Source organism: Podarcis gaigeae (assembly GCF_964106915.1).
Source record: "Podarcis gaigeae genome assembly, chromosome: 6".
In the NCBI taxonomy this organism is placed as follows: Eukaryota; Metazoa; Chordata; class Lepidosauria; order Squamata; family Lacertidae; genus Podarcis; species Podarcis gaigeae.
Window position 1 is genome coordinate 43526075 of NC_139682.1, and position 24867 is coordinate 43550941.

The 24867-nt window shown below is 44.3% G+C and overlaps 1 protein-coding gene across 2 annotated transcripts; it reads left to right on the top strand.

Annotated features, from left to right (window-relative positions):
* Positions 1 to 1202: 1202 nt before the first annotated feature.
* FRS3 (fibroblast growth factor receptor substrate 3) lies at positions 1203 to 22856 on the top strand. 2 transcript variants are annotated; one of them, XM_083745963.1, is made up of 8 exons: positions 1226 to 1339; positions 5446 to 5539; positions 8179 to 8315; positions 8698 to 8786; positions 9865 to 10051; positions 12951 to 13112; positions 14116 to 14273; positions 15881 to 22856. In XM_083745963.1, the coding sequence occupies exons 4-8, from the start codon at positions 8721 to 8723 to the stop codon at positions 16820 to 16822; spliced, it is 1515 nt and encodes a 504-aa protein (XP_083602089.1). In that variant the 5' UTR covers positions 1226 to 1339; positions 5446 to 5539; positions 8179 to 8315; positions 8698 to 8720; the 3' UTR covers positions 16823 to 22856. The 2 variants fall into 2 exon arrangements, with proteins under 2 accessions (XP_083602090.1, XP_083602089.1); XM_083745964.1 differs by lacking the exon at positions 5446 to 5539 and having other exon boundaries at positions 1203 to 1339.
* Positions 22857 to 24867: the final 2011 nt, after the last annotated feature.

Here is a 24867-nt window from a genome sequence, read left to right on the forward strand (position 1 = left end):
ACACAAAAGTCCCGTCGCAGCGTTTTGAAGCGCTACTTGCTTGACAACCGTGGGGATCCCGGTACTCCCGCTCCCGCCGGCCCCAGCCAACGCGGCCGGTGGTCAGGCACGATGGGAGTCGGAGTCCGTCCACATTAGGAGGTCCGCACCTCCAGCCGCGCCGCGCTGCCGCTGCTTCAGGGAATCGGAGACTCATACAATTGTATAGTTGGAAAGGGGTTCCGAGGGTCATCCAGCCCAACCCACTGCAGCGCAGGAGCCTTTTGCTCAACTTGGGTCTCGAACCTACGACCTTAAGATTAAGTGTCTCTTGCTCTACCAACTGAGTAGAGCAGAGTGGAGGCCATTTCTGAGATCAGCCTCCTCGGATGCTTTGTCACCCGCGGAGGAGGAGGATGAGAAGGGCTTTTCGCCGGCAGGAAAGCAACTGCTAGAGTCCCCAAAACGGGCCGATCGGGAAAGAGTTAATCCGCCCCGCTCCTCCCTGGCACTGTGGCCGAGATCAGCTTCCCAGCCCCTGCCAGGACTACGGACCGAGCAGCCAAGGTGGGCTAGATGTTTCCAAGCACACAACGACCCTGGGCAAAGATTTCTCCTCCTTCGCCTCCTTTCCATGTGGGAACCATAACACAGAATATGGAGAATCGTAGGGTTGGACGTTGGGCGACATTGCAGCTTTTGTTGACAACCCCCTTTCACCCTCAGCTGCGCCTCCAGTTTACAATTCCAGCAGTGGGCTACCCCGCAGGGTTGTCGCTAGCCATTAGTTCTCAGCCCCCCCCTCCGGGTAATGTGGCCAGCATGACTAGTTCTCAGCCCCCGTTCCCTAAATCTGCAGCTAACGGAGCTCGTATATATTGCATTTGGGTTGACCATTTTTAATGCTTAAAAACGCATTGCTTTAACATAATTTCACACGAAACAAGACCTGAGTTCAGAAGCCTTTTTTGGAGGGGGGTCACAGGCGGATCCACCTCCCCCCCCTCCCTCTTTGCTTTCTTAATGGCAGCTGTCGCTTTGCCCCGCTGCAGGGGGGGGGGGAGAAAGGGAGGGAAATGGCGTCAAAAGCATCCAGGAAGTCCCGTCATTAGACCATGAAATCATCACTCTACTTTTTCCCCCTTTTTACAAAGTCTACGCTGGTGGGCGCTTTCCCTCGCCTGCCCGGCTTACCTTGGGCCCGGGTCCTCCTGCCGGCGAGTGACGCTCTAGGCTGCGTCCGCCCGCTCGCTGCTCCCAGCGTCCCCGGCCGGAGCTGGACTTGGGGAGAAGGGGCGGCGGCGGCCACTCTGCTCCCCCCGTTACTGACGGCTCCCTCCGCGCCTGGACAACGCCGCAGGTACGGAATAATTTCCCCTCTCTGTCCCCGGCCAGCCTGCGCGGTATCCCTAGGCCAGGCTCTCGGCCAGGTCCCGGGTCACCCCCTCCCCTCCCCAGGACAGCAAGCCTCCCCCCCCCTCGCACCTGCCGTATCTCCTCCACAGCCCAGAATTTATTCCCATTATTCATTACTATTATTACCCTCTTTTTCAAGTCATGGCCCCCTCCCCCCCCCATACATGGGCACCTCGCACGCCTGTTTTCCTCGTGTGCTTCTCTGCAGCCTCTCAGGGGTCGCCTCCCCCCAATAATCTCCCTCCTCCCTTCACCATCTATCTCCCAGGGTTTGCATCTTTTTTCATGGTTGCTCTTCACCTCTCAGCCATTGCACTATTATTGTCAAGCAAATAACAGTCAAGCGAACAGCAAACACCTCGTTCCCTCGCATGCAAGTGATGAATCACTGTAGTTGGTGTGCTACCCTGTAACTCTCTGTGACGCTGCTCTCACCCTGCGTCCCTGGTTGTGTGAACGCGTCTGGAGGGTTTTTTCCTGCTTTCCCGGACTAAACACTGAAGGCAGTTGCTGGAGCCCCTTTTTTTGCATAGCAGGAGTACATTTTCCCAGCCCTGCCCAGCAGAAGGGTGGCACTTAGGATGTTCTGCATCTTTCATCCTTGTCAATCGCCTCGTCTTGCTTTGGCTTTTTATATTTCTTTTCACTCATCTCTTGTATATTGCTGCCTTTTTCACAAATGCTTTATGGTTGGATGTCAGGACCGACATTGGATGCTGAGCCAGATCCTTGGGTTAGCAGTGCTTTCGTTGACTGGCAGTTGCTCTCTAGGATTTGGAACTAGTTAAGCATGCTAATTTTTCAATGTTTATCGAGAAGCAAGTCCTTTTAAGACATCACAAAGTTTGCATACAGCTGCTCCATGTATAGAGGGAAGGGAAGCTAACCTGTGATGGTTCAGGAGCTCTGAAGAAGCAGAAAAGAATAAAAGGGTTTCCAAAAAAGGTATGGCTCACCGTGCAATCCTATGCATAGCTACATACTCTTAGTGAATTCAATGGGACTTACTCCTAGGTAGGTTTATATTGGATTGCAGTTTCAGACATGTTTTGGATTGGAATGATACAAGTGGTACCATTTTCCATTTATATCTATATTTCTAAATATATCGGCACTTTTGGGAAACTTGCATTGATAACTGTGATGAGTGCATTACAGGTGCTAAGTAGTGCAAAGGCCATTGGCTAAAAGCAATAAATATGACTGACAGTCATATCCTAGGCTCAGAATAATTTATGCAAATTAGTCAGATTTCAGGGGTCAGTCTTCGAAATGATTTCTATTTTTTGTCAAGGGTTTTGGTGGCATAAAGCAGGAAGTAAGGGAAACCAAGACTGGGCGGCAGTAGAATTGGGGTGCAGGTAAAGTATCCAGAGAGTTGTCCAGGGCCCAGAAACACTGTTACTCTGATAAGCAGAAACTTCACATATTATTATTTTAATGGGCAAAACTAGATTTGAACGGTATAAAAAATAAGCCACTTGTACATTGCTGAAAACCATTGACTTGGAACCAACTGGAGTTCTCTGTGAGGTGGTTTTAAAAAATAGAGTTGTATATCTTTCAGCCATGGCTTTAATGGGAATGCAGTTCTGATTTATAACATCTGCAAATTGAAACTGTACATGTAAAGCTGCCCTTAGTGTAGATACAACCAACATAGTTTCCAAATTTTCCTTGGAGTCATGGGGGTTTTACACAAAGCCACTGCTGTGATTCTCAACTCCAATTTTTGCAGTAGCTAACCGTTAAATCATCAAATTGTAATGTTGGGAGGGACCCTGAGGGTTATCTTGTCCAACCTCCTGCAATGCAGAAATCTCAACTAAAGCATCTGCAACAGATGACCATCCAACCTTTTAAAAATGTCCAAAGAAGGAAGGAGAGTCCACCACCTTCTGAGGGACTCCATTCCACTGTCGAACAGCTCTTACCATCAGAAAGTTCTTCCTGATGTTTAGTCAGAATCTCCTTTCTTGTAACTTCAATCCATTGGTTTGGGTCCTACGCTCCAGAACAGGAGAAAACAAGCTTGCTTCATATTCCATGTGACAGCCCTTTAGATACCGGTATTTAGATGTTAGATAACCAATTCTGTAATCTTACAAACCCAGAGAATATGGAAGAACACTGAGTATATCCTTCGCTTGTGGTCTGCTTGAGAGCCATATAATTATTTGAAATTATCATTAGTTCAGTGCTAGTGAACTCTATCTACTTTCACTTTTTGCAAATACAACCAGTGAAACAAGAAAAGGTGGTTCAGTTAGCTATCCAGGTGTCAAAAGCAAATGTGATGTCTTGACATCAGTGTTTGTTTGTGTATAGGCTGCTGGGATCTTCAGTTGATAGAGGGAGCAGTTGTCGCAGGGTAGGAAAGGTGAATATTGAAAAATGTATTCAGGAACATGAAATTGAAATAGGTAGCAAATAAAACACTTAATTTCACTACCATAGATCAACTGGCTTTAAGATGTATTTTACATCATTTGTTTTCTGAAAAGGACTCATATATTCAGGATAGATTTGTCAAAAAAGAAATTCTTCTCCCACTGGGGGGATGGGAAGTGTTTCCCCCCTAGAAGTTCCTGGGGAGCATTTTGAGAGTGGGATGGCTCCTCCCATCTTGCAAACCATGGCTAAGGAAACTTGGTTTTTGTTAGTGCATTGTAGCATGGAACCATGGTTAATACTGGGAAGGAAATAAGGAAATTGTTTGCAGGAAACAAATGTTAATTATCTACAAGACTGAAGTGTTTGAAGACAGCTTTTAACTGTCTTAAAATGAGCAAGGAATTTTGTTGTGTGCTAGACACATAACTGATGCATACAAGTTCTGTAATACAAATTTATGTTTGAATATACTACTACTTTGACTGATGAGACCTGCTTGTGTTGTTACCAGGTCCCCTCTCATCCTAAATATATATTGGGAACTTTGAAATACAGTGAAACCTTGGTTTTCGAACATCTTGGCTGCTGAACGCTTTGGAAGTTGAACGCCGAAAACCCAGAAGTGAATGCTTCCGTTTTCAAGCACGCCTCGGAAGTTGAACGGCTTCTGAGGCATGTTTCTCATTTTTCCCCCATTCACTTTGCCGACAGCTCTTTATTCCTTGGTTTTCGAACATTTCGGAAGTCGAACGGTCTTCTGGAATGGATTACTTTCGAAAACCGAGGTGCCACTGTATATAGATTGCCCAGCATTTACACACCTGAGTGCTTAGTGCGGATCACTGTCTGTTTTGTTTCCTGTACGTTGTTTGCCTTCAGGTATGATGCTCTATATTAGAAATTTGATTTACTTTTTATAGGAATATGCATTACAGATTTACATTCTCTAGGACTGGTAGATCATTAATGTTCTTTAGGTTAAGACCAGCTTTTCATTTTGATCCTGGCTGTACACACACACACACACACACACACACACACTGTGAAAGCCTATTATACTTTAAATTTCATTTTAATTTTCACTCAAAACCTACTTGATATGCTTTGTATGTTGTTGTGTTAAGATAATTTTACAGCAGGCTTTATGTCTGAGGCAAGTTACCATATATTAATTAACATGATGACAGAGAAAAGGGAAATGTATCATTATGAAGGCACTTCCTGTTGCATAGGTTGAGCTCTGTTAGGATGCAATGGTAACTCTTTCCTGTTCAGATGCCGTGGGAAATAGCTGCCAGCAGAACAAATTTAAAGTAGCAATCACCTGTAAATATTTTGTGTGGAAGCAACTTAGAGGTTTAAATAAAAAGTTACATTTTGATACCTTTTATCAGCTTTCAGTTGTGATGCCACATCCCCTTGATGTTTTTAGCGATGAATCGGCTATTTTTTTTTTCAAAAGAGTTGATCATGTTTCACTTGAAATTCATTAGCATGTCACAACCCTACTTTTCCTCCTTACATGCTAGGTTGAGACTGGTGCGCTTTGTACATGATGCCACTGTGAAAATATTCTGAGTCATGTTCAGGGTATAACCTGAAGAACTTCTCTGTGAGATACAGTAGTGATGTTTGTTGTATATTAATTGGTTACAGAATGTTTGGCACTTCATGCCTGTGCAAAGGAAATATAATTTACAGCCAAGCCGGAGGCAGCAGGAAAAACAGCCAACAAAAACATGGAAGACAGGTGAGCTTCCAGAGGATGGAAAAAGGCAGGCACCATTCCTGATGATAAACCAAGACACTAGAGGCTTTTTAGTTTGCTTTCCATCTTAATTTTTTTTAATTAATCGTTTTACTGAGAGCAGGAGGAGTTTTCAGTCACGGTCAGGAAGTGGAGCAAATCACTCAACGAATTTCTGGAATCCAGAGCATTAGGAAATTCTAAAACTCTGGTTGATGAAAATGATCTTACGATCCTCTTTAGACCTCAGGTGTGTTGTAATTTCTTGAATGACTAAGTTGGCTTGTCTTCATTTTCTCACTTTTACTAATTTGCCTTGCTGCAATCCCATTGCTCGTTTATTAAAAATTACCCACCATATTCCACACTAGTCTGTGTGTATTTCTTACTTCTCAGTTCTAATTGGCGTAGTTTGAGGCTTATGGCTTTCAAACTTTCTGCTTGCTTGAAATGCTTCCCACATCAACTTCTCTGCCAAGGAACACCTGCACAGGATTTTGGGAAGCTTTGTGAGAGGGACAAACTCAGTTCATAAGGGACACTGGAGAAGACTATTAGACCTCAAAGTTGCCCCATGAACTGTGCGTGTGCCCTTAAAGACACCCAGCCTTTTCCTGTGGCAGCACATTACAAGGGGAAATTAGTAGTAATGGGAAGGAAGTTTTTCTGTCACTACTCGTCTTTTCCATTGCAAGAACTCCTGATACACTTCTTAGGAACCTCTGTTGTCCCCCAAAACATGTTTGGAAAACCACTGCTTTGTGCGAAGGTCATTCAAAAGTATGTGTTATCTGAGCTTTAGACCATCTACTAACTTATTTTATACAAATATTGGGCCAAAATTATGTCTGTATACCCCATATTTTAAATGAACGATAGACAAATGATCTGGGTGGTGTTAACCCATCTGAGTAAAGGCTATTGCCTATAAGGATTAAAAAGTTAAAGGGACCCCTGACCCTTAGGTCCCGTCACGGACGACTCTGGGGTTGCGGCGCTCTCATCTCGCTTTACTGGCCAAGGGAGCCGGTGTACAGCTTCCGGGTCATGTGGCCAGCATGACTAAGTCGCTTCTGGCGAACCAGAGCCGCACACAGAAACGCCGTTTACCTTCCCGCTAGAAAGCGGTCCCTATTTATCTACTTGCACTTTGATATGCTTTTGAACTGCTAGGTTGGCAGGAGCAGGGACCGAACAACAGGAGATCACCCTGTCGCGGGGATTACTTCTGCAATAACTACTTGATATATGGGTGTGGGCCAACCTCTATGGAAGGTGTTCAGCTGCAGCTTGGCTACCTGAGACATTTAAATGAAGGAAGCCACAACTTAAGATCTATTAGCACAATTCTGTATATGTCTACTCAGAAGTCCCATTGAGTTCAGTGGGGCTTACTCCCATGTCAGTGAGTATAGGATTACATTCTAAATTGCCTAAATATGAGGCAGTCATGTTTTCAGGGTTGAGTGCATTTTAAAGGAGCAATTGAAAATTTCACTTTTATCAAGTATCCGCGTCCAAATGGATACAAGAAAAATGTATTTTAAATTATTTATAGTCTCTAAATTAAAGTTAGATCTCCTTTAATCAGTCTGATATGGTCCAATAGTAGTTTTATTCAAAACACTGATTTGTCAGAAGAGGAAGAGAAATACTAATTGCAAAAAAACGAGCTGACATTATGCTGTAAATCGTTGTACTCAACTATGTTGAGAATGCTATCCAAATAAAAATGCATGTGAAAAATATCAGTAGCTTTTAGCCCCAACCCCCAGTCATAACCCAGACAGTTAAAACTAAAATAGACAATCCTTAGGGCACAAAGGTTTAGTCTCTGGAAGGGCACCCCAAGAGCCGTAGGTTTTTGTGGATAGTCCTATCTGTGGCCAGAGAGAGGTCTGCCCTTGGAAGTTCCCTTCCAGCCTTCACAAAAAGGACCACTGCCAATGCCTTCTACTGACAGTGGAGAAGGCATGAACAGTTTTTTCTTTTGGGGGGGGGGGATCAAAGGATGCTGAGAGATCCAAAACCCTTCTGGTACCCTTGAGGAGGTGGGGAAGAATGCCAGCCCTGGCATTGGCATATATATTTCTCTCTCCTCCGACCACCCAGCTTCTACCCTGACTGGTGTGAGACCAGTAAAACTCTGCACAGACCTGCTCTCATTGAATTGCTTTGTCTGTAACTATTAGAAGCCAAAGTGATGCCTCGAATGCACTTGTACAGAGAACAAGGTGTCTGTTCCTAAATGGCATCTGAACGTATGAACAAACCCTGCCTGACAGAACAAAATGGAGCACAACATCATTTCACTCTGGATTCCTGGGTCATTTTCCAAAGGCAATTTCCTTTCTTGCTTTTATGCAAATGGTCATAGTGAGAAACTGAATTAAGGCTAGAACATAGTAAAGGTGAAAGTGATACTGTTGCCAATCCAAGCGTTCATTTTAGGGTGAATTGCTATCCATCGTATTCTGATAGATGAATTTTTAAAAGTGATGACAAACCTTACTGATACAATTTTACTTTACAGTAAATAATAGGCAACCCTTAAAAATTGTGATAACAAATAATGCAAATTCTGAATGCGGCATTCTTTTAAATATTCTTTCTGTTTCTCTTGATTCCATTCTCTGTATCAGGTGAAGGATGGCACAGTTCCTCTGAAGCTGTAGGCAACGTCTTGACATCCTGGTTACCATGACACCCAGTAGAGGACCGTGGGGGGAAAGTGGGAATTCCTCCCCTTCCCTTAAATGCTACTAACGGCCATGGCTGGGTAAGGATTAAGCAAGGCATTAAGATTCCAGAGCTTTATTTCCTCATTTATGTTTCATCTCTGAAATCCTACCCTAAGGTTTGACGGTACTATCCTGATGGAGTAATTCCAAATATAGAAAGCAATTAAATTGTCCCCAAATGGTTGTGCCATTGTTTTGGTCTTTTCCATAGCATGGATGGAATACGAACATTCCTCAATTTGAAAATAATCACACTTGCGAAACACAAATTCCCTTGCAGCCGCTCCGTGATGCTGCTCACATGGACTGACATTAATTCTGAAATGTTTCCAAGGTTTGGCAGAGGGGAGATGGCTTGTGTTTTGCTTTTCTTCAAGCTGTGTTTGTAGGGCTGGAAATCTTTTTCTCCTTACATTCTAGGATTTGCCCAGTGTGCTGACATCATGGGGAGTTGCTGTAGCTGCCCATGCAGAGACAGTGTTCCAGATCACCACCCCACCAAGTTTAAGGTAACATGCTTATTCATCCTATTCAAAGTGTTCTATCACTAGAATTATTCAAAGTTAGTTAAGGCACACAAAACTTCATGCTGTCAAGATATTAAAGTAGTTAAGAGAAGCCATTTCTACAGAGGACACAATTGAAATCCTCCTGTGGTTTTGCATTGCTACCCCTTGAGTTCTCTGTGCGTTTTATTTGGTAGTAGTGTAGAGGTCATGCCGTTCAGCTTCCCAGTTAAGTTGCCTCTTAAGGTAAAAGGTAAAGGGACCCCTGACAGCTTCCGGGTCATGTGGCCAGCATGACTAAGCCGATTCTGGCGAACCAGAGCAGTGCATGGAAACACCATTTACCTTCCCGCCGGAGTGGTACCTATTTATCTACTTGCACTATGACGTGCTTTCGAACTGCTAGGTTGGCAGGAGCAGGGACCGAGCAACGGGAGCTCACCCCGTCGCAGGGATTTGAACCGCCGACCTTATGACCAGCAAGTCCTAAAAGCAAGGAAAGCTATCTTGGTCTGTAAGAAAAATACACCCCAACACACATTTGGCTTACTATCTAGCCTGATGAAGAGTTATGAAGAATCTGAAAGCTTGCTCTCTGTTTTGTGATATTTTAGTTGAACCTCACTCTGGCTCTTGAAATTACTTATGAGATCAGTCACTTTAATGGCTCATTCCACTCAGTAGTTTTAGTTATTAGGCCAGTGTTGGGTAGTAAGTCTTGGGTTAGCTTGTAATAGGGATATAGCTTGAGTACAAGTATGGCCATTAATAGAGGCAGGAGTCTCTTGGGGTACAGAATAACAACTCTTGTGCCTAAAATCTTGTTGTGGACTGGGCTAGCAGCCTCCAGGTACATTGGACTGACTGATATATTTCCCTGACAGCAAAGTCATCCCAAAAGAATTTCACCATTCTACAAGAGCCAAAGTAATTGTATCAAGGAGATATTGTTGGGACTGTGTTTTGCTATGCAAACACAACCCGTTTGAATATTGTTTTATATGGTATTTGTTCTGCCCACTAAGGTGCTATTTGGCATAATGCCTGGAGCTCCTGACAACAGGTTTTGGTGTTTCTGCAGGTGACAAATGTTGACGATGAGGGCAACGAGCTGGGCTCAGGGATTATGGAGTTGACACAGAGGGAGCTTGTTTTGCACACACACAAACGTGATGCTGTTCGGTGGCCATACCTCTGCTTGCGACGCTATGGCTATGACTCCAACCTCTTCTCCTTTGAGAGTGGGCGCCGCTGCCTGACTGGACAGGGTATGTGCTTTTCTCAGCAGGGACAGTGGCTTCAAAATGTTCTTGCTACAGAAGGCTAGGCAGTTGGGATAACAGCAAATTTCTCCCCTCACGGCATGCTGTAAATCTGATCCTTGTGCAGAAACCATTCTCTCCTCCTGTAATATACAGGGCAAATTTTCAGTACCACCTTCAGTTAAATGTTTATTATGATCATTTGTGGATGCAGTGAGATTCGGGACTTTGAGATCTGTGCTTTGCTAAACTTTGAGGTCACTCAGATCGTTCAGTTACTGGCATTCTGATAGCAGTTATACCACTTTTAAAATATGTCTGATTATTGGATATTTTAAAATTTTAAATTTACTATTAAATGGATAATAGTGAGACAGTCAGTTAAGTTTTAATATAATTGAAAGCTGACCCCATATCATAAGAAGATCAATTCTGCCCTGCTGGGTCATATCAAAGGTCCATCTCTAGTCTCCATAGGCACCCAGCCAATATTTTTGTAGTAATATAAATTAGAAGGGAAAATGGTCACTAGCAGAGTACATAACCCCTGTTGCAATATCCCTTGATATTCCTTGAGAACTACATGCAAGGGTTTCTTAAGATATGCTTTAGATAAATGACCAATCCAAACCAAGTTCCCCTGAGTAGCCATGATTGGCAAGTGCTATTGAAACCATGGTTTGAACCTCTGTTTTAACTAAGGAAACATGTATTTGCAATTTGTATTAATGCACATGCAATATCAGGGCTGTCTTTAGCATATGTGGTGCCGGGGGGCAAAGATCCGCCCAGTGTCCCCAAATTACCAAAGTATTTTCCTGTGTATTAGATGAGGTTGTCCTATACACGGATAGTGCGGGGAGAGGGTTGCACACTGCCAGCCGTCTGGTTGGCGGGCGCGCAACCCTCTCCCATGCCGCTGTGGGAGGAGAGTGTTTCCTACAGAGACTTGGGAGGGAAGCTGCGCACCTGCCAGCCACCTGGCACCCCCCGGAATTCGGTGCCGGGGTGCCCTGCACCCCGTGCACCCCTGGGTAAAGACGGCCCTGTGCAATATGGTACTATGGGCCATGTGGAGGAAGGGCAGGGATAATGGTGGACTGGGGTGGATCGTGCTGTGGTTACTCTGGCTTGCTCCCAGCTTGCAAACCACGATTTGTTCAGGTGCCAACTTCGGTTTGTGCCAGCAATTTGTGTCTGCATTACCCAATACATAATGATAAATCACAAAAAATGCTCAAAGTGCTGTAGTTAGAAAGCCAGGTTTCATATTCACAGGCTGTAGGCCCTGCTGTTTCCTTGGACTTCTCTACACAAGTGAGTGCTTTTGGACTCATTTGCATTTCCCTTCTTTTCTTTATTCCCCTTCAAGTTTTGTTTTTTTAAACAACAAAAACAACAACAATACATTTTTCTTTTCTTTGAATGATCCTTGCCTTTATGCTGGGAACAATAAGGCAGAAACAGAGTAGGAGTTATTTGGGTTTTGTTTTTTCGAAAACCGAGAACATTTTCCTTCAGAATAGCAGCTGTTGTTGCCATGCTCTTGTCCTGGTTGCTATGGTTTTTTTGTGCGTGTTTGTGCGTGCCGATGTCCGATTGGTTAACTCAGTATAGTCAGACAATTGATAGAAATATTTATGGGGGAAGGGGAGGTGTTGGCAGTTTGATATACCATAAAAATGGGGGTCCCTTCCCGTTCGTGTACCCATTTCAGTTCATGCTGGTCAATAAGAAGTCAATGAGAATGATCTGGTGGAAAGGAATAACTCCAAACCTGAGCTGGCAAATGAAATGCAAAATGGCATGTTTTGCTGTTCATGCCTTACCTCTGCTATTGCAGGCTTACCGTGCCCAGCACAAGCCTTATTTTGCTACTTCCTTTCTCACCTTTTGTCTCCCTCTTTTTAACTGGGATATAGAAAGGGGCAGGATGAGTGGATAAGAGAAGGGATAGAATTGTTGAGAAAAAATATATTTCAATTTTTCATTAAAACTTATTGGAAGACATCCACCTCCCTAACATTATAATAAAATGCCTCATTTCCGCCAACAGTTCTGGATTGTGCTCTGATCGCGAAGAGAATTCTCGCTTTCTGTGGCAGAGGAATGTGTTTAAACAGGTTCAATGTATTCTTCACGGTCAGAATAGTGTAACAAGCTGGTCAGACCATAACTTCCCCTCCCCACCTTTTTCTGTCTGTCTCTGTAGCTTTAAATAGCTGCCTGCAGAGAAAAATGTACAACATTCAAGGAGCTTCAACGACAAAAGCCAGCCCTGTCTCCTATATGAAGTGTTCTTTCTTCCTCTTGCAAATAGTGTGCTTGCATATTTTCAGAAGGCATTTTCTGGTGGCCTCAGCATGCAAACATCAGGCTGGTGACAAGGAGCAGGACTTTTTCAATGCCTCTGGAACTCTCTCCTCAAGGACATTGGTCTGCAGTAATGGACAACACAGAGGGACCACGCCATTTACCCAACCTTCCTCCAGCTGAGTCGCTGCTGGGATGGAAATGGGGAGGGGCAAAGTGGCTGCAAGGTGGGTGTGGTGCAAATCCAGTGCTCCTGCTGACTTGTTTGCACCACTCCAACCTCATTGCCACCTTGCGCCTCCTTTTCTCTGTCCCAATATGCAGCAGCAATTTGGCTGGAGGGAGGTAAGGTAAATGATGCAGCTCCACTGTGCTGTCCACTACTATCTACCTGGCCTCCCTGAATTTACTCTTTTATTCATTCCTATTAAATCAGTCCCCCCCCCCCCACAACCCTGCCTAACTCTTAGCACTGGCATACGTGGCAGTAAATTTCATTGCATTATGTAAGTATCTTCCGTGTAGAGACCCAGACTGCATGGCATTAAAACAAATCTTCCTCTTTTCTCCAACACTCTTGATATTTGCCTAGGAATTTTTGCATTCAAGTGCTCAAGAGCAGAGGAGATTTTCAACTTGCTGCAGGAACTGATGCAGTGTAACAGCATCAATGTGGTGGAAGAGCCTGTTGTCATCACAAGGAACAGTCATGCTGCTGAACTGGAACTGCCCCGAACACCCCAGACACCCAATAGTAAGGTCATCTCTCAATTTGTCAGACAGAGAGGGGAGTGGGGGTGTAGAGTTGTGTACTAGCCTTATGGCATCAACCACAGTTTGTTCCAGTGAGCAGGGCGGTAGAATATTTGTATGAAGCCAAACTGGCCTTTTCAAGCCTTCAAGTAAGGCCCTGTGAAAGGCCCAAGAGTGTCCCTGCCTTTTGTACAATCCCCAGGGGATTTGGCATGATCAGTGTTTGGTTGGAGCTCAGCCGTTCCACTGTAAAGAGCTTATAGCTGAGGCCAGAAGGCCAGTATACCAGAACCTAGTCTTCTGGTGGGCATTGCTGCAATGCTAGCTACCATATACTGGGAAGGTGAGGCAGTGAGGAGTATGCCATGGTGCAGGTGCACTAGCGGAGCCAATCCAATGCTTTCATTATTTTGCCTGCATGATGCCAACATGCTTCCCCCTCCCCCTTTTCCTCTTGGTCAGCAGCAATAACACACCTGCCAGGAAGCTAGCTCTGCGACGTTGCCCTACCAGGCAAGCTGTTTCTGCAGTCTCCTTCTCCAGTGTAGCCCTAGCACTTGTGCCCATACGTCCCGTGTGGTATGCTTACTGTAATGTCTTAAGTTTTGTGCTCCCTTGTTTCCAAGGCAACTGTTTAAAACATCAGTTGTCAGATCATGTTTTGAACTTCACTGTAATTTCCATCAGAATCCGTCCAAGCGACTGTAGAAAACTTGCCTGGAATCTTTAGATTCTTGATGTCTGTATTGGGTCGAGAAATAAAGTTTTGTTCTGTGCTTGGATCTGGCTTAGGAATTTCTACATCTCTACGTTTTGCCGCAGGTAACCATATGGTTTGGTTTATAAGCAATATCCTTACAGTGGAAACCATCACTGATCGATCTACTTCCGCTTGCCTTTTGCTTGTTTTTACTTTGCAAATGCGTACAGGATATTTTCTAAGGCTAGTTTGGAGGCTCTGCTACATGTGCTCATGTTCTAAGGCTAATCTCATCTTTCTCCAGCTCTCGGATATACAGTTCCAGGGTTTCCCAACGGATTCCACAGCTTCCCTGTGGAGGCCCCATCTTGCCCTGCTGCCAGACATGCCTCCATGAGCAGCCTAAGGCATTCCTCAGTTGGCGAGGACTCCACACATGCCCTCATTGTCCCTGATGAGCAAGTAAGTTCTCCTTATGGTCAAGGCCAAATTAAGGTGGTTGGAGGCCCTGGTGCAATTCCGAAAATAGGGCCCACCTGCCCCCGCAAAAGGAATGCAAGGAATAAGGTAATTCAAAATAAGTCATGTGGTATTTTAAAGACTAATGCATTTATTACGGCAAAAGCTTTCGCAGACTAAAAAAATACTTGTGGAGTTTCTCAGCTCTCAGCAAAACCCAAAGAATTTTTTTTTTTTTTTTGCCAGGCTTGATAAACAAAAAGAAAATACTCTGAACATGTGCAGTCTCACATTTTAAGTGCACTAAATGCATCATTGTTTTTGCTTACTTCCTGCCTTGAGCCAGTCATCTATTCTCAGCCTTACCTATATCACATGGCTGTTATGAAGATATGGAAGGTTGCAAAAGGAGACACTGTACTTGTATCACAGGCATCAAACTTTGGTTCCTTTTAACCAGAGTGATTTATCTTTATATTATAGCTGGCTGTATTTTTTCTGCCTCCCTGCCTGACTATTTCATGATAAGATGCATGAGTCCTACCTGGATTCATTTGTAAATTGTGAATTCATTAATTCTGTGTTCACAATGAACAGTGCAAGGTGAAGAAAAATGCAGAGAAAAACAGAAGGTAAATCAAGGATTTTAAAAATAATAATGAGAACTTTGATTAGTTGAGCTGTGTGATGAAAACGAACAACCGTTTCTGCTTTGTGGGAACTAAATCTAAACCTTTGTAGTCATTTATGTATAAACTAGTACAATCTTATGCATATTTACTGAGAAATTCCAGAAATTCCAAATTTATGGTATACTTAGAGAAAACTGTACATAAATAGACACTCACAGGACTGAAATAAAACTCATAATGTTTATTGTAAACATTTGGTTAGACTACAAGATGTAATGCTGTAACATAATAAGGAATGTATGTCTAAAGTATACTACAAAATTATTAATGAATTGTAGACATTTATAGAATGCATATATAGTAATCACGCTTAAGGAAGAGCAATGCAGAGAAGCCAGAAGAGGGGTGGAGGGAAGTTAATTCAGATAAGATATAGATTGAAAGGAGAATAATATTGTTAAGCTGCATTTGTTTAAGATATTTGGAAAAAATTAATAAAAAATATTGGAGGGAAAAAAAGAAGTAGTAAGTCTTGCCATGTTTAATAGGGCTAATTCCCTAACAAGTGTATTTAGGATTGCAACTTTCTTATCAAGTTTACCTTCACTTTTGAAGGTAGTCATTTTAAGCTTAGTACGTGGTAAGTTGCTTCAGGGAGGTCTCATGCCACCTAATGGCAGAGATAGGGAACCTCTGGCCCTGCAGATGTGGTTGGACTACAACTGCCCCTATTGACCAGGCGGGCTGGGACTGATGGGAGTTGCAGCCAACATCATCTAGAAGCTACAGGTTCCCCATCTCTGCTTTATGCTTACTTTGCCTCTCAGACCCATTACTGCAAGTCCCTCCTCTTCTGAAAGCAGACTCTCCTCCAGCCATGTCAACACCTTGGTCCTTCAGCATACCACCATGTATAGGTTTGCTGGCAGCTCTTGTTCTCCTCTTTGCCACCTCCTCATCCATCTTCTCTCCTTGCAGTCCCACACCTACGTGAACACAACCAGCGGTGAGGAGGAGATGAGGGGCCGCCACTGCATGCACTCCTTGCCTGAAGTCCACCCTCCTGTTTCCCATCCCAGCCATAGCTGCTCGCTAGAGGACCGGAACCCCCAGGTTTACTTACAGCCAGGGGAGGTGAAGTTCATGTTGGGTCCTGCCCCTGGGTACAGGCACATGATGAAATGCGATGGCTTCTGCCGGCCCCACTGGGAGTGTGCGGGGCATATGTGCACCCACAACAACAACAACAACGAGTGCAAAGACGAATGCCTCACCCCCAAGTACGTGTACGAGAACATCAACGGCCTCCTGCCGTCCCGAGGTGCCTTGCTTCGCCGGGGCACCAGGCGCTTGAAAATGGCCCGTGAGGATCTGAACCCCCCCGGCTGCTCTCACCGCCGGGCCACCCTGCTGCACTACGAGAACCTGCCTTCGCTGCCGCCCGTGTGGGAGTGCCAGCCGCTAAGGCAGGACCAGGAGGAGGAGGAGGACTCTGGCGACGCAATGACACCTTCCCCTAACGGTTACCCGGAACTCGAGGAAGACGACCCTTTGCAAAACTACATGAACTCGGAAAGCGCTGTGCTGCAGGGGGGCCTGCGCAGGGGGGGCTGCTTGCAGCGGCGCCGCAGTTGCACGCCCAACGTCTTCAATTTTGACTTCCGCCGGCCCTGCTCAGAGCAGACGAGGCAGCTCAACTACATCCAGGTGGAACTGGAGGACGATCCCCACAAAGGGTGCCGGAGCACACCAGTCCCCTGTGCCTCACGTTCTGCCGCCCACCCAGCCCGCAGGACGGATTCCTATGCGGTCATTGACCTCAAAAAGACAGCAGCCATGTCGAGCCTGCAGAGGGCGCTGCCTCGGGACGACGGGACTTCCAGGAAAACGCGGCATAACAGCACTGACCTGCCTCTCTAGGAGGAACGGCCGACCTGAGCACCGCATTGTGGCTTCACACCGGCTCTTCAACTAATCATAGCATCATTGCCATCTTCCCATTGCTCCTCCTGTTTCCCAGTGCGACTCACTGGGATGGCTCCATCAAGCTAACTTGAGAAATGTAGCCTATTTGTGCCTCTTCCCAGCCCCCCCATTTCTCCTGCCGTGTAGTTCTGGAAGTCTTGCCAAGTGTTTGAAAACTTGACTTGTTTGATAGCAGGGAGGGGGGGGAGCATTAGTTTTCAGTGCTACTTGTTCTCCCTGCCCCTTTATATAGGAATCATGTTTGGAAAGCCTTCCCGTTTTCATCGGATCCTCTTGAGGATCCTTCTGACAGAATGTGGGGTTTTTATGTAAAGCAAAGGAATATTTGTGGAGGAAGAAACACCTCCAGAAACAGTACAGGTAGGGCATGAGGGCTAGAAAGTTTATACCTTTTTATTTTTGAAGGAATGCAGAAATATATTTATTTTTAAAATCCATGTTAATTTTATTTATTCATTTATTTATTTTTCGGGGAGGTGGGGTCTCCCTTTATTTATTTATTTATTTATTTATGTGTGTATGTATGTCAAGAGTTGAAGTGCCAAGTAAATATAGAGTATAATGACTTTGTAGTTCATTCCTCTTTTGTGACAGTGGGGATGGGGGAGGTCGTGTGAGGAGGATCGCACCCCTCTGTGCCAGTTGAAGGCCAGATAGTGGCAGTAAGGAAGGAAGGGATTTAGTTTAGCGGCCTAGCACGGCTCCTTTGCAGAAGTTTGGAAATGAACGCAAGGATGGTCCTAGCAAGTTGGCTCCACATGCCGACAAATTTGATCTTGTAGCTCAAGTTCCTTTCTTCTTATTGGGTGTGATACACATCTCTCCACCGTTGCAGCAAAAAAGAACCATGGGACTGTAAATTGCCAACCCCTAACAAAGTCCCTGGGACGCGGGTGGCGCTGTGGGTTAAATTACAGAGCCTAGGACTTGCCAATCAGAAGGTTGGTGGTTCGAATCCCCACGACGGGGTGAGCTCCCGTTGTTTGGTTCCAGCTCCTGCCAACCTAGCAGTTCGAAAGCACGTCAAAGTGCAAGTAGATAAATAGGTACCGCTCCTGCAGGAAGGTAAATGGCATTTCTGTGTGCTGTTCTGGTTCACCAGAAGCGGCTTAGTCGTGCTGGCCACATGACCCGGAAGCTGTACGCTGGCTCCCTCGGCCAGTAAAGCGAGATGAGCACCGCAACCCCACAGTCGGACACGACTGGACCTAATGGTCAGGGGTCCCTTTACCTCTACCTAACAAAGCCCCTAACAAACTTTTCAACACTGCCTTGCTAGTAGCTCCGCAGAAACTTCCCAAGAAGCCAACCTTCTTATAGTAGTTCTAGGGAGGGATGTGGATTTAGGTGCAGCTCACTCTTTTGCTGGTGTCCTTTGGAACTTCTCTCCACCTCACCTGATTGTGCCCATCTCTCAATTTCAGCAGCCTTACTGACCCCCTCACACTGCTTCTTTGAATACTTTGGTGGATCCCAGCCCACCTTTTGTGTATAATCGGCGTCTAAATAGAGCTTTTTGCATAACTTTATGGACAAGCACGGCTTTGTTTCACTGTGACTGCCAGGGCTGGTTTAGACTAAAAATAACCCTACAGTAGGGATGTGATTGTGGCCATTTCTTTTTGCTGCTGCAGTTCTTCCTCCAGAGGTGGCTTTTCCGGAGATAACTGCAGCACCTTACAGTCCTGAGAAGTTGTTCAGCTTTATGGACTTTGTGGCCCAGAAGCCATTGGAAAAGCTCAGTATGTCTGAAGCCACTGGGAAAGTTCAGTAAGCCAAACAAGAAAGTATTTTAGAGCTTCTGGAAGCTGCTTCATGGGTACAGTATTTTTCTTAACTACTGTATTGCAGACCACTATTCTGAGTTGTTTCTTTTTTGTCAGTCACCATATTTTCATATTCAGAGGGAAGGGCCCATAGCTCAGTGGTAGAGCTCATGCCTTGCAAAGCATCAGTCTGTGGCATCTTCAGGTGGGGCTAAGAAAGGTTTTGAGAGCCGATATTGGCAGGTCCGAGGCATATAGACCGATGGTCTGATGGTATACAGCTGTTTCCCATGCTCTTATATCCTACAGCTTCCATGTGGGAGGCTGTGTGAAAAGCTTATAAACTAAGGCCTGTGCACAGACTCCTGTTTCCTCTGGCTCCAGTGCACTCCATCCATGAGTCTCAGTTAGCCACATTGCACATGCATCCTGTGTTTTCCCAAGAAATGCTTCTGTTTGATGTGTTTCTCCTCAAATCAGTTTCCACTCAATTTGGTTTAAGCTGAGATGCGCACAGTTCAGACAGCCGTTGTGCATGCGCAGAAGACAGCACATGCGCAGATGACTGCTTCCTGGTATAGGAGTCCAGAAGCGTTGCAGATATGGGGGAAAACAAATCAAGCACCACACATTGGGTGATGGCACTCCTGCCACTCTCTGGTGTGTACAGGAAGTGTAAAGGCAACTTGAAATGCAGCAGGGGAAAGCAACCTTGCTGTGTCTTAAGCTGCTCCTGCGTACGGACCCTCTTCCTCCTTACAAGCTATTTTCCCCCTGCTCACTCCCCTTTGAACATCTTGTCTTTCCCACTTCTGTGTGAATACAGCCAGTGAAGATGTTTGTCAGTTACTGTACTGGGATTCGAGACTGATTGTAATATTGCAGCTGCCACGTGAGAGGTCACCTTGGAAGGCTTGCATGGGGCGGCTGCTCCACATGGCTTCAGCAGGGCAGATGACCCCAGTGGCAATGTCAAATCTTCAGGATTCCCCCCCTTGTTGCATCCATTGCTGTCTCGTGGACCACAGTTTAAGAGCCACAGGTGTAGGGGGAAAGGGATCCCAAAGTTAAGGTGGACAGTCTAGTCAAGAAGGTGTTTGGATTTATCTTAAATATAACAATGGAACGTAGAGATGGATGTGCTAAATTTTAGAGCCCGAACCGAGATTTCTTTTTGGTGACGAGTAAAACAGCATGAAGAATAGTTGCAAATAAGTTTTCTTTTTTTTTCTAAAAACATATTTCAGTGCAAAGTTTGTTTTTCAGGCAAAGGGCCATCAGTAGCCTTTCTTCTTACCTCATTTTGTACCATTTCACTATTGAATATAGTATGAGAAAGTGAACAAGCAACCAAAGTGAAATCTGTAAGTATTGTTGTTGGGGAAAGACTAGGTACATGCTCTGCATGCCCTTTCAATAGTTTTTCTTCTTACCTTATTTTGTACCAGGTTTTTTTGTTTTTAAAATAAAGTTGTAGGGGAATCTGATTACCTCCAGCATCATTAAAGAAGGTGTAACTTTTAGCATTGATCTGCCCTATGGAGACACAGACTGAATCAGTTGCAGTGAAACAAGCAGAGGGCTGCCACCTAGTGTTGTCTTTTGGAAGTGTATGTCCCTTTGTCAACAACTCTTCCCGTAGTCTGCCTGTTAATTTTTTAGTAGATCTATAAGCACTCTTTGCACAGCCACTGACCCAATGGAACGTGGTGCTCTTCCAATCTTTTTGACCAGAAGTGATGGGGTGCCACTTTCTCCCTTGAAAAAAGCTCATTAATAGGTCCATGATGGGCACAAATTCAACAGGTGCAGCTTCCCCCATTATAGAGATGAGTGATGGAGAAAGCTACACATCTGGGGTAGCTGCCTGCTGCAGACCTATTTGGGACAGACTTTCCTCCATCACGAAAAAAGAGGCTGGGGTGGGGGAAGGATGATAATTCTAAAGAGAGTCTAAAATTGATCTTATAAATATTGATATTATAAAAATGGTCTTAAATAATTGTAATTTTCCCAGCCACATGTGGGACCTTTCTACTCTTCCTCATAAGCCTGGAGCTTTTAATGAAAACTCATGGATAATCTATTTAATATAAATAAGGAAAATGAAAATCCAAGGTGCTTCAGTTCAGCCCTTGATCAACTTCCACAGCATGAAACCAGATACATTTGGTTCTAGTAGTAGGCCTCATCAAGTCCAGCTTATGACAAGAAAATATTTTCTTTGTTTCCTAATCATTTTGTGTTGGTTTTCATGCAGTGGGTTGTCTTTGACCTTTTGATTTGCACATACTTGCCTTGCTTTTAAACAACCATTGACAAAATGTGGCTTAAGGGTGCAAGTGGAGCTTATTTTCTCTCATTTGTTACATGTGCCATGCTAGCCTTAATTAATAAAGCAAATGGAAGAAAAAGGCCTTTTTTTCTTTTGTAAACCAGCTGCTGTGCCGCCCCATCTCTCGATATAAGGTGCTCAGCATCCCAAGTGGATATCTACCTGCTTTTAAAGCTCTATCTGGTGCTATGAGAAAGACAATTAAGTTCAACACAATGCTTTGGTCAACTACCAAGGCAATGTCCTGTTCTGGCCTAACTTGGATCGCCACGTTCCCCTCACCCTGCAGAAACCCCATGCTTTTAGCAACAGTGTGTTAGGCAATCTCCCTCCCCATAGTACAGCATGGCCAATGTAGAAAGCTGTCATGATTTATTGCCTCCCACACAACTGGTAAATGCACTGAGTCTCCCTGTGTCGGGTGGGATGAGCGGGGAGGGAAAGTAAAATGGCAACCTTAGACTACCTATGGTTTTATGACTTCTGTGATCTAATCCCCATGTTAGTCTGTATAGTCTGCATCAACTTTGTCTCATAGTAGGGAAACAATAATCTGTATCCTAAGGGGATCTCCCAGCTTGCTGTTTTTAAAACTTTTCTTAGCCTTTAAGCTTCTGGAACATCTTAATATGTTTATCCACAAATCCCTTGGGTAGTAAAAATCAGCATTTAAAAGAGGAGCCTTAGTGGGTATGTTTGTTTACCATTACAATGTCCACATCATTTCTCATGAGGCAGGAGCAGGAACGACAAGTTGTGAAGCTGAGTAATGGTGGTACCTACTCACTTCATAGAGGTATTATGAAGATTAACTGGTGTTTACAAAGGGTTTGAGTGACATAAGTGCCAAGCAAGAATCGTTAGGACTGAAGTTGGTTTGTATGTCAAATGTAATCTCTGGTTGGTTGTGACTTTAGTTTTGCAGCCAGTGTGAAAGGGCTGTCCACATATCTCTTAATTCCCAATATACTTGTCATTGCTCCATAATGAGTGTATCTGTACTTCTGCTTGGGGAGTCATCTTGTCCCTTGTGGAAGAAAGGGTGGCTATTCTTTATTTGCATTCGTAACTTTTTTAAACATTTGTCCCCAACTATTTTGCTTATATTTTCGTGTGGCTTGTTGACCCTTTCTTTAATTGCTGGATTGCATAAAAGCAGATTGGCACTGTCTTTTTAACAGGTGTGCCAATGACACAAGGTGCCATTTTCTCTCATTCTAGTGGCAAGACAACCTGCCTCTGCTAGTATTTTCGCTGATGTGCAGGCAGTAAAGGCACAGGTGTTCTGTTTCCTAGGGATTGTGGCCACCTCGTCACGGTGTCCTCTCAGGAACTTTAACCTCTGAACTTCTGTGAAAATATGCTAAATTCCTACAGCTACTTTAGGAGAAAGAATCTAAACCATTAGCTAAGGAAGTTACCAGATTGGCATATGCGAGCCAGTGACTAGGATGAGTGAGGGGATAGATTGGGGAGGAATCTGGGTACGTAAAGGGGATACCATTTCCTCTGCAAGTGATTCATTTTGAAAAGCCCAGCTTTAGCTAGGCAGATCTCAAGCTTTTACCCTGTGCAGTTTTCTTCATAGTTAACTAATACTGATGTCTTTGCTGATTATCTGATGTGGCAGGAAAGCAAAGGCACTTGGCGATGCCCAGCTGCTCTGGCCACAAAAGCTGCTCTGTGGTTTCTTTCTTCACTGGTTCCTGCTGTGTATCCTCCCTTCATTCTCTCTTTGTATCTCATCCGATCGTATCCTTCAAAGCAAATAGCATTAGCAGTGCCATGTGATTGAGGAGCGCTCGTGTCTTATTTTAATGTGCACTACGAATGTATCCAAAATAAATGAAATCTGATTACTATCTTTTGGAAGGCGTGGCTTGTTTTGATTTGTGAACAAATCATGAGTCAAGATTATTTTGGCTGTGACAAAATCTCCCTTCTTTACCTGCAATCCCCGACTTTCCACAGAACTTCTACATAATCTCCATCCTTACTCTGGGTATCATATCACGTGAAAACTCTCAGAACTTATAGTTCTAGTTACAGGTAGGTAGCCATGTTGGTCTGCCGTAGTCGAAACAAAATAAAAAAATTCCTTCCAGTAGCACCTTAGAGACTAACTAAGTCTTTCGTGCATGCACATGAAAGCGCATACCAATAACTAACTTAGTTGGTCTCTAAGGTGATACTGGAAGGATTTTTAAAAATTTTTATCTTATAGTTGACATTCATGTTAAACCTATTCTTGTGTAGAGCTTGGCCCTATTTGGAAAAATAGTGGCTCACTCAAGCTGCAGATGGTTTTTCACCGTGATGCGACTGCAGAAATCCACTGTGCATTCAAGAAAACAGCAACTGCCAACAGCAGCACTATATACTGTGTGTCAGAATTCAGGGCATGCCTTTGAATGTACTGTATGTGCTTAGCTATGCTTAAAGGATGGAGGGTTTCGACCTGAGTCACAGGCAGGCAATCAAGGAACTGGTCCTTAAACACCAAGGTAGAGACAGCATGCCAGATGCGGTACAGAATTTGGCATCCAGTAAGAAAATCAGGGTGAAAATAGGCGCACTCTCAAATTCAGAGTCTCATTCTTGGATTGCACCATGTTTGGATCAGCATGGCTCATGGCATCATCAATAAAGTCCCCAAACTACTTGCAAGGGTTGAGGTTCACTGACAAATGTGTCAGTTTCTAAGAGCCTAAAGCAATCTGCACCCTGATTTGAGTTTTCCACTTTTTCTGAACTATGGGAAACCACATCCTCCACGTGAAGTTTCAGTCATTGGCTTTAAGAATTATCCTGGATCTCTACAATGCATTCTCTCCCACTGCATTATCTGGAAAATGGGGGTGGGGGGATATGGAGATGGTCCTACATGACTTAATCCAACCGAGACAATTTTGTTGATTATTAAATTTATTCCTGCCCTTCCTCCCAAATGAGCCCAATTCAGTACAAGGTGGAATGATTTAAAATATTTGGTTTGGACATGTGGAACCCTGATTCAAATCTCTCTGCTCAGCCATGAAACTCACATGGCCTACAGTAACTGCAATGTAGATTAAATTCTTGGCTGGTTGAGTCTAGAACAACCATAGGATGTCACAGAATGACGAAGACTTAACCTGAACACAAACACCTGAACACAAACACCTGAACACAAACACAATGTTCCTCAGCCTCAGGAAGAAATGCCGTTGTGTAGAGTCAGATCATTATGAATTGCTCCATCTCAGGATGTGTCTAAAGATGAAAGTTGGGATACCTGTGTAGGAGGTTGGGTGGGATTGATTGGCTGGATGCTACATGCAGCTGCATTTCTGCTCATTTTAGTAGAAAAGGGTGGTATGCTGTTCAATGCAGGGTGGTCAACTTTCCTACTGTTGTACTGGAAATCTTGCAAATGGAATCAGATCAGACTACATACAGTGTGCACACACATTTTAAAATGCCTTTTCTAGAGAGCTCCTGTACATTACAAACTGCAGTTAGGAGCCACTTCATTTTATCATTCTAATGCCTATTAAAATAGCCCTGTTCCCATCACAATCTTATCCAAGGTGGAAAGCAAATCCTATTTCGCCTGAGTAAGGACAGCCAGAAGCAGCCTTGCTGGTTACCAGATAAGCAGCAACAATTGCTCACCCGGTACCATTCACCTCAACCAGGATCTGGCAGGATCCGCACCACGTGGAAAATTTAGTGCCCTCTGCAGATTTAATTATAAAGAGGGCAATGATAAGCAGCCATTCACTTAAGGTGAGCCTTATCACACCTGATATGCATTTGCCAAAGCCATTTTTCCTGGAACCTCACCTCTTTTCCACCCCCTTAGGATTTTTAATTTTTAATTTTTTTTGCCACACACA